The 15,555-nt window shown below is 38.4% G+C and overlaps 1 protein-coding gene across 2 annotated transcripts in view; it reads left to right on the top strand.

Moving 5' to 3' along the window:
• The window catches only part of BMAL2 (basic helix-loop-helix ARNT like 2), a 100,547-nt gene that overhangs the window by 68,390 nt on the left and 16,602 nt on the right, over positions 1 to 15,555 (top strand). For both annotated transcript variants that reach the window (XM_070789919.1, XM_070789918.1), the window contains 5 exons: positions 3,859 to 4,099; positions 4,568 to 4,674; positions 4,832 to 4,982; positions 8,886 to 8,944; positions 10,112 to 10,220. In XM_070789919.1, the coding sequence (XP_070646020.1) occupies positions 3,859 to 4,099; positions 4,568 to 4,674; positions 4,832 to 4,982; positions 8,886 to 8,944; positions 10,112 to 10,220 (667 nt within the window). The remainder of the gene's footprint in view (positions 1 to 3,858; positions 4,100 to 4,567; positions 4,675 to 4,831; positions 4,983 to 8,885; positions 8,945 to 10,111; positions 10,221 to 15,555) is intronic.

The raw sequence follows: 15,555 nt of genomic DNA, 5'->3' as shown, positions 1-15,555 counted from the left end.
GAGCACCTCCCAAACATACTTCTTGTACTTGAATCCTTGTCTCAGGATCAGCTTCTGTGAGAATTCAAACTAAGCCAGCAAGATATCAAGTTGAGAGACCCAGCCTGCAACTTGTGGAAGAAAACATTCATAAAGTTTGAGTCCTTTTGAAAGGATTTTGAAAAGCTGTCCTGTGGGTTATATCAGTGCTTGGATTTTTTTTTTTTTAATCATGGAGTAGATTGCATATGAATCTACCTTGTGGAGCTAATGTAAATAATTAGTTTGGTAATGATTGAGGCCCATGATCCCAATATTTAGGTAAAAGTCTAAAGAATTTGGGGGATAAAAGTGTTTTTTAATGGGATTTTTTAAAAAACTTTAGATAATTGATCAAATGGATCAAATTCCATCAGCAGATGGAATTAGCAATCCCAACTAGAAATCTGCCAACTGAATGAATGTTCAAGGTGGGAACTGAAGAACAGGGTGAGTTAGAAATTGTTGGTAACCCTATTGTTAGAGAACTGAAGTCAAAGGCTACGTTCTATAGGATGAGATTCCATACATTAATATAAAACTTTCCAATCTGTATTTTCAGTTGAGCCTGGAATAGGAAATGGCAACCCAATCCAGTATTCTTGCCTGGAAAATCCCATGGGCAGACAAGCCTGGCAGGCCCAAGTTCATGGGGTCACAAAGAGTCAGACACGACTTAGCGCATATGCACGCAGAATATTTTTAGTTAGTATCTTTTGTAAATTTGCAAGAAATAAGAAATGTCTAACTCAGTGTATAAGCCTTTTCCTTTTTCATATTTATTTATTTATTTGGCTGCACCAGGGGTTAGTTGCTTGTAGCATGTGGGATCTAGTTCCCTGAACAGGAATTGAACCCAGGCCTCCCCTATTGGGAGCACTGAATCTTATCCACTGGACCACCAGGGAAGTCCCTAAGCTTTAAAAAAAAAATTTTTTTTTTTCTGTATTGAGGTAACTTTGGTTTATAACATTATGTAAGCTTCATGTGTACAACATTGTATTTTTAGTTCTGTGTACATTACTGTGTGCTCACCACTAAGATTTAGTTTCATCCTTCACCATACAATTGATTTGCCTTTACTCACTTTGTCCTCCCCTCCTTCCCTTCCCCTCTGGTAACTACTGCTCTGTTCTCTTTATGTGTTTTTGGTTGATTTGGTTTGTACATTTATTTTGTCTTTTGTTTCCATAACCAAATATGAGTGAAATTATACGGTGTTTGTCTTTCTCCGTCCGACTCAGCGTGATACACTCAGGGTCCACCCATGTTGTCACAGGCGTAAGCCTTTTTACTTTTTATTTTATTTTTCAAATTCTTGGCTGCACTGCATGGCATGTGGGATCTTAGTTTCCTGACCAGGGATCAAACCTGTGCTCCCAGCATTGGAAGGTAGAGTCTTCACCAGTGAACTGCTGGGGAAACCCCAGCCTTTTTATTTTTGACTGTGATTTAGTTTTGTTAGTATAAATGAAAACCTTGTATTTATGCTAATTTTTAATTCCTTTAAGGTATCTTGGATATTGGGTGAGGTAAAGGAAGGAGCCCAGATTTTTTATTTAACTACCTGGGTTAATTATGGTGCCATAAAGCAGGATAGGAAAGAAGTGATCAAGACTTGGTTTGGGGTTGAAAGAGGTAACAACTTGTAATTTAAGGCATCTGTGGGTCATGGAGAGTGTTGATGTCTGTTAAGTGTTGAATACAAGGTCCTTTGGCTCAGATGGGAAATACTCTGCCTGCAATGCAGGAGACCTGGGTTCCATCCCTGGGTCAGGAAGAACCCCTGGAGAAGGGAATAGGTGGCTACCCACTCTAGTGTTCTTGCCTGGAGAATTCCATGGACAGAGGAACCTGGAGGGCTTCAGACCACAGAACCACAAAAAGTCAGACATGACTGAGCAACTAACACTGTGCAGGGCTTCCAAGAGCTAAACTGTGTGTTCCCCGCTTTATTCTCCAGACACTTCCCATGACAGAGGTGCCCCAGCCACTTCTGACTGCTCACTCTTGACTCTCTTTGCACTGGCTGTTCCCTATTGGAACACTTTTTTATACCCCTCCCTCTCCATCACCCAGGCTCCTGTTTGAATACCTGCTGTGACAGCACTCACGCCCATCAAATAGCACCAGAACAGTGGTTCATAGGGAGTTTTGGAGGCAGTCTGTCTGAATGTAAACCCCAAGCTCCACCCTTCCCTGCTGTAACCTTGGCAGTAACTCTCAGTTTCCTAAGATGGTGGGATAGTATTAGAACCTCTCATAGAACTATTGTTTTTGTTGTTCAGCCACTCAGTCAAGTCCAACTCTTTGCAAGCCTATGGACTGAGGCACTCCAGGCTTCCCTGTCCTTCACTATCTCCCAGAGTTTGATCAGACTCATGTGCATTGAGTCAGTGATGCCAGGCAACCATCTCATTCTCTGTCACCCACTTCTCTTCCTGCCCTCAATCTTTCCCAGCATCAGCATCTTTTTCAATGAGTTGGCTCTTCACATCAGGTAGCCAAAGTATTGAAACTTCAGCTTCAGCATCAGTCCTTCCAGTCAATATTCAAGGTTGATTTCCTTTAGGATTGACTGGTTAGATCTCCTTGCTGTCCAAGGGACTCCCTAGAGTCTTCAGCACCACAGTTTGAAAGCATCAATTCTTTGGTGCTCAGCCTTCTTTATGGTCCAACTCTCATATCCATACATGACTACTTAAAAAACATAGCTTTGGCTAAATGGACCTTTGTTTGTAAAGTGATGTCTCTGCTTTTTAATATGCTGTCTAGGTTGTCATAGCTTTTCTTGGAAGGAGCAAGCATCTTTTAATTAAGAAGATTAAATGAATTATACCGAGAACTTACAGCATGGCACCTAAAGTGTTCTTTACACCTTCGCTATTACTATTAGTTGCTATTTAATAAGACAGCCCATATCACCTTCCATCAAAAAAATTTTTTTAAAGATTTGTAATAACAGTCTGAGCAAAGAGTGCCAACTTACAGCAGTGACTATTCTGGTCTTTCCTAAATCTTATCACAAACAACTTTTTTTTTCCTCCCCTCTTTTTTACCTTTAAGTTAATTTTTTGTAGATTGCATAATCTGTATACTGCCTATCTTTTATACTGTTATTGTTTTCTTAAGCATTTCCTGATATTTTCACATATGGATTATTTCCAATTTTTAATTTTCCTGGTTGAATCTGTTTGGTGAGTGTTTTCTTATGACTTAATTGCTTAAGATTTTTTTTTAATTTAGTCAAGTTTTATTTTTATACATTTTATGATAAATTTCTCTGAATGTTCCCTGAAATGTTTCTATAATATAATATGTATCTATTAGCCATTAAAATGCTAACATAAGAAATTTAAGAATATACCCATGTGTCCTTTAAATTTATGAATATAAATTATAATATACCAAAATTTAAATAAGCTGAAAATAATACTTCTGTAGCAAAGAGCAAGGGGGTATGAAGTTTAACAGTTTTTAACATATAAATTACTGTAATTTAAAAAATTAACTTGGAAATAATGAAATAGGTATGGATCTGTTTAAACTGAGATTAAAACAATCCTTTTGATGTAGGACATATAATTTAGTTCTTGAGAAAAATAACCCATTAGGAATCAAGTTGTTAAGTAAACATGATTGATGCTTTCTTTTTAATGCCAACCTATTCCCTTTTCATATTTAGCATAAAGGCTATTTCATAGCAGAATTATAACTAATATAAATGTCAGTGTAATGAATTTATTCATAATGATTGAAATGCTTTTAAATTTTTTATCTTTTTTTAGTTTTATTGTGATATAGTTGACAAATGCTCTTTTTTAAAAACCTTTGAATTAGATCACAGAAAATTCTGTACTGTCCACTGCACTGGTTACTTGAGAAGCTGGCCTCCAAATATTGCTGGAATGGAAGAAGAAAGGGACAATAAGAAAGACAGGAGTAATTTCACCTGCCTTGTTGCCGTTGGAAGACTACATCCACATATTGTCCCACAGAACAGTGGCGAGATTAAAGTGAAACCAACTGAATTTATTACCCGTTTTGCAGTTAACGGAAAATTTGTCTATGTTGATCAAAGGTAAACATTTTTTTGCCATACTGATTAGAGTTCAATGGGATATTTAAAGCTACTAAAGATGTGGCTTAGTAGCACGGCTGGATTTTTTTTTTTTAAGCTTTAGAATGGGAATAAAGCTTAAATGAAATAAGGATATGGATACATCTATAACCAAATTGTACACTTAAAATATTTCTTAGCCAGTGGTGCAGAAACTGCATGGCCTATGGCCACACTTTTATTGGCACATGGTGAGAACAGCATACCGTGGATTAGATAGGTGGCCTCAGGAACAGCCTGGTGCCTGGCTGTCCATTCTGCTTTGCAACTCTAATCTGGGTCAAGGGCAGCCAAAGGGAGCCCAGTGAAGCTAAGGGTTAGTCATCTCCTGGTCCACTTCTCTACTGTCCTGATCATGTATGGAAAAACAGTCTTCCAGAAGGGGATACATTCACAAATTCTGAACCTTACTTTTAATTTTAAAACTAGGGCAACAGCAATTTTAGGATATCTGCCTCAGGAACTCTTGGGAACTTCTTGTTATGAATATTTTCATCAGGATGACCATAGTAATTTGACTGACAAGCACAAAGCAGGTATGCCTTGAGTGGGGTTGCCTTTTAGTACTTTTTAAATTATAGTTTCAACTCTTAATTTTTCATTCCTGTGAAATCTGAACCTTGAGTTAATCCTTAAAGGACTGATTTATACAGTGGTAAACTGTTATGCTGATTATTATCTTTTCTTATTAAGTTCTACAGAGTAAAGAGAAAATATTTACAGATTCATACAAATTCAGAGCGAAAGATGGGTCTTTTGTAACTTTAAAAAGCCAGTGGTTTAGTTTCACAAATCCTTGGACCAAAGAACTGGAATATATTGTGTCTGTCAACACTGTAGTTTTGTAAGTAATACTTTATGTTGTTAAGACCTTTTTATTAATTTCAAATAAGTATCTTTGTTTCCCTCTTTTCATCTTGCTAAATCATTAAAACTATTTGATTCTCTGTCTTTATAACTTGAGGTAATGCCATTTGCAGCAACATGAGTAGACCTAGAGATTATCCTACTAAGAGAAGTAAGTCAGACAGAGAAAGACAAATACATGATATCACTTACATATATTAATAGAATCTTAAAAAATTATAAATATAGTAGAAACTAAACATAGTAAAGCAATTATACTCCAATTCAAAATTAATTTTTTTTAACAGTTCTCATCACAAGGATAAAAATTATAACTATGTGTAATGACAGGTGTTATTAGACTTTTGTGGTGAACATTTTTCAATATATGCAAATATTAAATCATTATCTTGTACACCTGAAACTAATACAATGTTCAGTTCAGTCACTCAGTCGTGTCCGACTCTTTGCGACCCCGTGAATTGCAGCACGCCAGGCCTCCCTGTTAATCACCAACTCCCGGAGTTCACTCAAACTCACAATCCATCGAGTCAGTGATGCCATCCAGCCATCTCATCCTCTGTTGTCCCCTTCTCCTCCTGCCCCCAATCCCTCCCAGCATCAGGTTCTTTTCCAATGAGTCAACTCTTCGTATGAGGGGGCCAAAGTACTGGAGTTTCAGCTCTAGCATCAGTCCTTACAAAGAACACCCAGGACTGATCTCCTTTAAAATGGTCTGGTTGGATCTCCTTGCAGTCCAAGGGACTCTCAAGAGTCTTCTCCAACACCACAGTTCAAAAGCATCAATTCTTCGGCACTCAGCTTTCTTCACAGTACAACTCTCATATCCATACATGACTAATGGAAAAACCAGAGCCTTGACTAGACGGACCTTTGTTGGCAAAGTAATGTCTCTGCTTTTGAGTATGCTATCTAGGTTGGTCATAACCTTCCTTCCAAGGAGTAAGTGTCTTTTAATTTCATGGCTGCAATCACCATCTGCAGTGATTTTGGAGCCCCAAAAAATAAAGTCTGACACTGTTTCCACTGTTTCCCCATCTATTTCCCATGAAGTGATGGGACCAGATGCCATGATCTTAGTTTTCTGAATGTTGAGCTTTAAGCCAACTTTTTCACTCTCTACTTTCACTTTCATCAAGAGGCATTTTAGTTCCTCTTCACTTTCTGCCATAAGGGTGGTGTCATCTGCATATCTGAGGTTATTGATATTTCTCCCCGCAATCTTGATTCCAGCTTGTGCTTCTTCCAGCCCAGAGTTTCTCTGCAAGTTAAATAAGCAGGGTGACAATATACAGCCTTGATGTACTCCTTTTCCTATTTGGAACCAGTCTGTGGTTCCATGTCCAGTTCTAACTGTCGCTTCCTGAACTGCATATAGGTTTCTCAAGAGGCAGGTCAGGTGGTCTGGTATTCCCATCTCTTTCAGAATTTTCCACAGTTTATTGTGATCCACACAGTCAAAGGCTTTGGCATAGTCCATAAAGCAGAAATAGATGTTTTTCTGGAACTCTCTTGCTTTTTCCATGATGCAGCAGATGTTGGGAATTTGATCTCTGGTTCCTCTGCCTTTTCTAAAACCAGCTTGAACATCAGGAAGTTCACGGTTCACGTATTACTGAAGCCTGGCTTGGAGAATTTTGAGCATTACTTTACTAGCGTGTGAGATGAGTGCAATTGTGTGGTAGTTTGAGCATTCTTTGGCATTGCCTTTCTTTGGGACTGGGATGAAACTGACTTTTTCCAGTCCTGTGACCACTGCTGAGTTTTCCAAATTTGCTGACATATTGAGTGCAGCACTTTCACAGCATCATCTTTCAGGATTTGAAATAGCTCAACTGGAATTCCATCACCTCCACTAGCTTTGTTCGTAGTGATGCTTTCTAAGGCCCACTTGACTTCACATTCCAGGATGTCTGGCTCTAGGTGAGTGATCACACCATTGTGATTATCTTGGTCATGAAGATCTTTTTTGTACAGTTCTTCTGTGTATTCTTGCCACCTCTTCTTAATATCTTCTGCTTCTGTTAGGTCCATACCATTTTTGTCCTTTATGGAGCCCATCTTTGCATGAAATGTTCCCTTGATATCTCTAATTTTCTTGAAGAGATCTCTAGCCTTTCCCATTCTATTGTTTTCCTCTATTTCTTTGCATTGATCGCTGAGGAAGGCTTTCTTATCTCTTCTTGCTGTTCTTTGGAACTCTGCATTCAAATGGGAATATCTTTCCTTTTCTGCTTTGCTTTTCGCTTCTCTTCTTTTCATAGCTATTTGTAAGGCCTCCCCAGACAGCCATTTTTCTTTTTTGCATTTCTTTTCCATGGGGATGGTCTTGATCCCTGTCTCCTGTACAATGTCACAAACCTCAGTCCATAGTTCATCAGGCACTCTATCTAATCAGATCTAGTGTTATATGTCAATTATATCTCAATAAAAAGTTGAGATTTTTACCCTCCAAAAAATTAATTAATTAAAGAATGACACAAATGAACTTACACAACAGAAAGAGACTCACATAGAAAACAAACTTATAGTTGCCAAAGAAGAAAGGGGGGGAATAAATTGGGAATTGATGATTAATAGATACAAACTACTATATATAAAATAGATGAACAAGGACCTACTATATCACGGAGAACTATATTCAATATCTTTTAATAATCTATGATATAATGGAAAAGAAACTGAAAAAGAAAATATATATGTGTGTGTAATCACTTTGCTATACACATGAATCATTGTAAATCAACTATACTTCAATTAAAAAAAAAAAAACACATATGATCCCCTGGCTTTGTAACTTGAGTATATATTTTGAGTAATTCATTCACTGCTCATTGGCATTAGTTCTCAGAATTAAGCTAAAAGTTTGCCCTTTTGTAATAAGTTCCTTTTGGCTTGATATAAAATGTGGCAGTAGATGCATTTATTCAGGCAGTTTTTTCCTACCCTTCATGACCTTCTTTTGTCCTTCCAGAAAACACTGTGGATGTGGCTTTAAACTGTTTATAATTGTAAGAAGGCTTCACTAGTGGCTCAGACAGTAAAGAATCCACCTGCAATGTGGCAGACCTGGGTTCGATCCCTGGCTTAGGAAGATCCCCTCGAGGAGGGCATGGCAACCCAGTCCAGTATTCTTGTCTAGAGAATCCCCATGGACAGAGGAGCCTGACAGGCTACAGTCCATGGGGTCGCAAAGACTCTGGTCGGACACAACTGAGCAACTAAACACACAAGCACATAATTGCTATAAGTCATTTTGGCCTCCACATCATTTTTTCATGTCCGTCTTCTAAACTTTGGGACCACATATACTTGTGTAAAAATATTTGGCTGAGGGATAAGCAGAAATCCAGACCATTCACTGCCTTCCAAGACCTGGTCTATGGCTATGTCAGCCTAAAGAAAGAGCCAGCTTTTCTTGATATGCTCAATATGCTAGCATGGCCCCATTCCAAGGATTATTTTTCTATGTTCTATTTGAAATTGCTATAAGGTTTTATCAATCCAATTCTATTTCCTTATCTAAAATATTTAGTTTTTTAAAAATAGCCCCTCCAATTCTTAGTACCTGCAGTAAGTACTAATTACCCATCCTGATAATTCTATTACTCATCCCAACAATTCTTGCCTTCTTATCATTAGACTATGAACTGAGAATTTGTATCTGTGAGAACATATACATTACAGGGTAATACGGCATCTGGCAAAAGCCCTGGTACTTAGCACATCAATACCTCGGCATTGGTGGTGACATTAACAATATGCATATAAAACACTAGTGGGTCAAGAACTGACCATTCAGATACACAGAGCTTAATGTAGTTGCTTTAACATTTTTCTTCACCTTAAAAAAATCACCTATGGTGTTTCTGAATTCTAGGGGACATAGTGATGCTGGAGAAACATCATTGCTTCCTTGCAGCTCTCAGTCATCAGAAGGTAAGCTTAGTTTTAGGTGTGAAGACTTATTACTAAGAAAGTTATCATCTTTATCTGTCTTGGAGAGGGAAAAATTTCTAAGTGAACTTGAAAAGATTTCAGTGGGTTGAGTTATCCTCCTCAGAATTCCCACAGTACTTTGGTCACACTTCTGTTATAATCTTATATTGTATTGCAATAAGTTGTTCACTCAACTGGCGCACTGCTAGACTGTAAGAGCAGAAATGATGTTCTACTTATTATCAACCACCAGCTGCTAGCATAGTTCCTTGTATGTTAGAGCGCTCAAATGTCTGTTGGTCAAATTTATGAAAAGCACCAAGGGGAAGTTATCGTAGCTGTGCACCACAGGAATATGTTAATATATTATTTGCATTAAGAAAAATCAACATATTAGGAAATATTAAAAGTAGAGTCATTCAGCCATAAAAACGAATGAAATATTGCCATTTGCAGCAATATGATTGGACCTAGAGCTTGTTATACTAAGTGAAGTAAGTCAGAGAAAGACAAATATGATATCACTTATAGGTGGGATCTAAAAAAAAGAATACACATAAATATATTTACAAAACAGAAATAGACTCACAGACATAGAAAACAAATTTATGGTTATCACAGGGGAAATAGCGGGGTTGAGAGGGATAAATTAGGAGTATGGGATTAACAGATACACACAGCTATATGTAAAATAATAAGAATTTCATATATAGCACAGGGAACTATCTTGTAATAACCTATAATGGAGAGAATCTGAAAAAGAATGTATATACACATATATATGTACAACTGAATCACTTTGCTGTACATCTGGAACTAACAATATTATAAATCAACTATACCTCAATAAAAGAAAAAAAATAATATTGCTCTGCCTTTAGTGTGGAGTAAGTTAAAGTGTGAAGAACTGTCTATACTCAAGGGTTATAGGTCATGGTGGACCCCTCAATGACTTCCCACATACTTGATTCACATCAGTCTTTATAAGCATCTTAAACCATTATGAGAATGTTTGTAAGGTAAGCATGAATGTTTCTAACATTTTAGGATGCAGCTGGTTTGTTTCTCTTAAAGAGGGAAATAGGAAATATATTTGAATTGAAAAAATATATTGACCAAGTTATATACTTTTTAAAGTCCTCAGTTGAATCTTTTGTTATGATTTAGGATCCTCTAGACAGTCTTTTATTAGTGTGCCTGGGACGTCTACGGAAATATTACTCGGTGCTGGTAGTATCGGAACAGATGTTGCAAGCGAACTTCTGGACTTACAAAGGTAATGTTTGATTACTGCAAATACTTTCACAAGTAGAATCATCATCTTATTAACCATACAAATATTAAAAAATCAATAGGTTTCCTGTATGCAAACAGTAACCAGTTTAATAATATAATGGAAGAGATCACTTTTATAGTAGCAACTTAGTTTGTAAAGTCCTTCCTAAACATCGCACAGAACCTAGAATTCATTAAGATAAAAATGGATAAATTTAATTGTATAAAAACTCAAACATAACTATAACCATTGTAATTAACAAGGCTAAAAGACAAATTATAAGCCATAGAAAATGTGTGTATTACATAGGATAAAATACACTAATTATCTTAATATATGAAACTTTTGACTGTGTGGATCACAACAAACTGAAAAATTCTTAAAGAGATGGGAATACCAGACCACCTGACCTGCCTCCTAGGAAATCTGTATGCAGGTCAGGAAGCAACAGTTAGAACTGGACATGGAACAGCAGACTGGTTCCAAATTGGGAAAGGAGTACATCAAGGCTGTATATTGTCACCCTGCTTATTTAACTTACATGCAGAGTACATCATGAGAAATGCTGGACTGGATGAAGCACAAGCTGAAATCAAGATTGCCAGGAGAGATATCAATAAGCTCAGATATGCAGATGACACCACCCTTATGGCAGAAAGTGAAGAGGAACTAAAAAGCCTCTTGATGAAAGTGAAAGAGGGGAGTGAAAAAGTTGGCTTAAAGCTCAACACTGCAGATGGTGACTACAGCCATGAAATTAAAAGATGCTTGCTCCTTGTAAGAAAAGCTATGACCAACCTAGACAGCATATTTTGAGCATTACTTTACTAGCGTGTGAGATGAGTACAATTGTGCGGTAGTTTGAGCATTCTTTGGCATTGCCTTTCTTTGGGACTGGGATGAAAACTGACCTTTTCCAGTCCTGTTGCCACTGCTGAGTTTTCCAAATTTGCTGGCGTATTGAGTGCAGCACTTTCACAGCATCATCTTTCAGGATTTGAAATAGCTCAACTGGAATTCCATCACCTCCACTAGTTTTGTTCATAGTGATGCTTTCTAAGGCCCACTTGACTTCACATTCCAGGATGTCTGGCTCTAGGTGAGTGATCACACCATTGTGATTATCTGGGTTGTGAAGATCTTTTTTGTATAGTTCTTCTGTGTATTCTTGTCACCTCTTCTTAATATCTTCTGCTTCTGTTAGGTCCATACCATTTCTGTCCTTTATGGAGCCCATCTTTGCATGAAATGTTCCCTTGGTATCTCTGATTTTCTTGAAGAGATCTCTAGTCTTTCCCATTCTGTTGTTTTCCTCTATTTCTTTGCATTGATGGCTGAGGAAGGCTTTCTTATCTCTCCTCGCTATTCTTTGGAACTCTGCATTCAAATGGGAATATCTTTCCTTTTCTCCTTTGCTTTTCACTTCTCTTCTTTTCACAGCTATTAGTAAGGCCTCCCCAGATAGCCATTTTTCTTTTTTGCATTTCTTTTCCATGGGGATGGTCTTGATCCCTGTTTCCTGTACAATGTTAAGAACCTCCATCCATAGTTCATCAGGCACTCTATCAGATCTAATCCCTTAAATCTATTTCTCACTTCCACTGTGTAATCATAAGGGATTTGATTTAGGTCATACCTGAATGGTCTAGTGGTTTTCCCTACTTTCTTCAATTTAAGTCTGAATTTGGCAATAAGGAGTTCATGATCTGAGCCACAGTCAGCTCCCGGTCTTGTTTTTGCTGACTGTATAGAGCTTCTCCATCTTTGGCTGCAAAGAATATAATCAGTCTGATTTTGGTGTTGACCATCTGGTGATGTCCATGTGTAGAGTCTTCTCTTGTGTTGTTGAGAGAGGGTGTTTGCTATGACCAGTGTGTTCTCTTGGCAAACTCTATTAGCCTTTGCCCTGCTTCATTCCGTATTCCAAGGCCAAATTTGCCTGTTACTCCAGGTGTTTCTTGACTTCCTACTTTTGCAATCCATGCATGTAAGAAGACTCTTGTGAGTCCCTTGGACTGCAAGGAGATCCAACCAGTCCATCCTAAAGGAGATCAATCCTGGGTGTTCATTGGAAGGACTGATGCTGAGGCTGAAACTCCAATACTTTGGCCACCTCATGCAAAGAGTTGACTCATTGGAAAAGACCCTGATGCTGGGAGGGATTGGGGGTGGGAGAAGAAGGGGACAACAGAGGATGAGATGGCTGAATGGCATCACCAACTCGATGCACATGAGTTTGGGTGAACTCTGGGAGTTGGTGATGGACAGGGAGGCCTCGTGTGCTGCGATTCATGGGGTTGCAAAGAGTCGGACAAGACTGAGCGACTGAACTGAACTGAACTGAGACAGCATATTAAAAAGCAGAGACATTACTTTGCCAACAAAGGTCCCTCTAGTCAAAGCTATGGTTTTTCCAGTAGTCATGTATGGACGTGAGAGTTGGACCATAAAGAAAGCTGAGTGCCAAAGAATTGATGCTGTTGAACTGTGGTGTTGGAGAAGACTCTTGAGAGTCTCTTGGACTGCAAGGAGATCCAACCAGTCAATCCTAAAGGAAATCAGTCCTGAATATTCATTGGAAGGACTGGTGCTGAAGCTGAAACTCTAATACTTTGGCCACCTGATGTGAAGAACTGACTCATTGGAAAAGACCCTGATGCTGGGAAAGATTGAAAGCAGGAGAAGGGGATGACAGAGCATGAGATGGTTGGATGGCATCACCAGCTCGATGGATATGAGTTTGAGTAAAATCTGGGAGGTGGTGATGGACAGGGAGGCCTAGTGTGCTGCTGTCCATGGGGTCACAAAGAGTTGGACATGACTGAGTGACTGAACTGAACTGATGAAGAATTTTATAGTATAAAGTTATTGAATGTTATATTAAAGTTTATGTATCATACATTTTATATATAAAACTTTATGGGTAGTATAAAGAATACAGTTGTCAAGGAAGTTTTAAAAATAGCTCAATATTAAAAAAAAAAAGTTGGAGAGTAGACTTGAAAAAAAAAAAAACAAATGGCCAAGAAACTAAAAATTGCTCACCCCCACTCATAGTTAAAATTATATATATATATATATACATACATATATATATACACAAAATTAAATGATAATAAGATACCCATTTTCATTTAGGAGATTGTCAAAAGTTTGCAAGTTTGATAATATTGGTGACAGTGCAAGGAAACAGTCAAACTGTCCATGGGAGCATAAATTAGTGAAGGCTCTTGGAGGGTAATTTAATAATACCCATCAAAAATGTAGTTGTATATAATCTTAGACTCAACAACCCTACTTCAGAAGCAAATATTCTTTTACAACTGCAGAAAGATCCATGAATAAGACTGTTCCTTGCTGCACTTGTCTACGGTCGGGATTTAAGTATTTATCCATACAATGTTATACTTTGTAACAGTTAAATATTAGGTAGCTCTATCTATGCTAATATGGAAAGAACTTTATATGGTTAATAGGAAAAAAGCACAGAAATAGAACAAAAGAATAGTATTATGGGCTTCCCTGGTGGCTCAGACAGTAAAACATCTGCCTGCAATGCAGGAGACCCGGGTTCTATCTCTGGGTCAGGAAGATCCCCTGGAGAAGGAAATGGCAACCCACTCCAGTTCTCTTGCCTGGAAAATTCCATGGACAGGGGAGCCTGTTAGGCAACAGTCCATGGAATTGAAAGAATCAGACACAACTGAGCAGCTTCACTTTCACTTTCATAAGGAAGAAAAGATATGTGTGGATATATGTGCATATGCATATATGCAGGCCCATAATTACTCATCTAAAACCTTTAGGCAGGTTTTAGATAAAATTTGAACTCAGAATTTCCTTAGATTTTAGAAAAATAATGTTTCAGAATTCAAGCTTTTTAGAGGTAGGTATAATACCCCCAGAAAACAGTTATATCATGGGCTGCTGCTAAGTTACTTCAGTCGTGTCTGACTCTGTGTGACCCCAGAGACGGCAGCCCATCAGGCTCCCCCATCCCTGGGATTCTCCAGGCAAGAACACTGGAGTGGGTTGCCATTTCCTTCTCCAATGCATGAAAATGGAAAGTGAAAGTGAAGTCGCTCAGTCGTGTCTGACCCTCAGCAACCCTATGGACTGCAGCCCACCAGGCTCCTCCATCCATGGGATTTTCCAGGCAAGAGTACTGGAGTGGGTTGACATTGCCTTCTCCGATATCATGGGCAGTACTCCATAATAATTAAATCAGTATTTCTCCAGTGATAAGTATTTACAGATTAAGTGGTGAAGTGTGTAGGAGGAAAGGGGAGTATGAGTTTGGGTTAAATACATTTAACAAGACTAGGAAAGGACAGTTTTTTTTTAATTAATTTATTTTTAAATGAAACAAGGATGAATATTTTTAATGACAAAAGATACAATTCACAAAGAAAATAGACATCATAAATCATTAGGCATCTAACAACAAAGAAACAAAGAACATAAAGCAAAAATCAGAAGAAAAAGATATATAATCGGCAGCTGCAGCCGCCCATGTTGCTCCCTGATTCATGGTTGTGGGTGCTCCGGACTTGGCGCCTCTGGGGGGAGTGGCCAGTGGGCCTGCATCTCAAGTCTGTGGGATTTGAGGCTAGGCTGCTGTGGCCGCCTCCTTTTGGTGGCTGGGCCACCCTGATAATTAAGGCTAGGGCAAAGCAGGTTGACCAGCACACATCTGGAGATCTCCCTGGCTGGGGAGGATGGGAGGAGGCTGAGGGGATCATGTCCAGGAGGAAACTCCACCTCTCCACCACTGAACGTGTCATCAAAGAGATCAAGCCCTGAGCCTTTGGAGTGGGAACACTGACTCCAAGACCCAGACTACCAGAGAATTAACCCTAGGGAGTATCAAATAGTGAGAACTCACACAAAGGAAACCACTTGAATACAAGACCCAGTACCACCCTGTGCAGGACACCTCATCTAAACAATAAACAAAGCAAAAACACAAACCCAATCATCAGCAGACAGGATCACCACCTCACTCAGCCTTGCCCATCAGAGGAAAAACAAACAAGCAAACAAACAAAAACTTAGCATGAATCTCATCCTATACGAAGCTTACACAAACTACTGGACCAAACTTACCAGGGCCAAAAGGAAGAAAGAATTCAACCTTGAAGACTGGAAAAAGGAGTCCTCAAACACAGTAAGTTAAAAAAAAGATAATGGAAAGGCAGAAAAATATTACACAAATGAAGGAACAAACTAGAAACACAGAAGTCCAAATATTTGAAGAGGAAACAGGCAAACTACCTGAAAAAGAATTCAGAATAATGATGGTAAAGATGATCAAAAACCTTGAAAATAAAATGGA

Source organism: Bos indicus, chromosome 5 (genome assembly GCF_029378745.1).
Source record: "Bos indicus isolate NIAB-ARS_2022 breed Sahiwal x Tharparkar chromosome 5, NIAB-ARS_B.indTharparkar_mat_pri_1.0, whole genome shotgun sequence".
NCBI classification, from domain to species: domain Eukaryota; kingdom Metazoa; phylum Chordata; class Mammalia; order Artiodactyla; family Bovidae; genus Bos; species Bos indicus.
The sequence above is the reverse complement of the archived record's forward strand: the minus strand, read 5'-3'. Positions and strand labels throughout refer to the sequence as shown.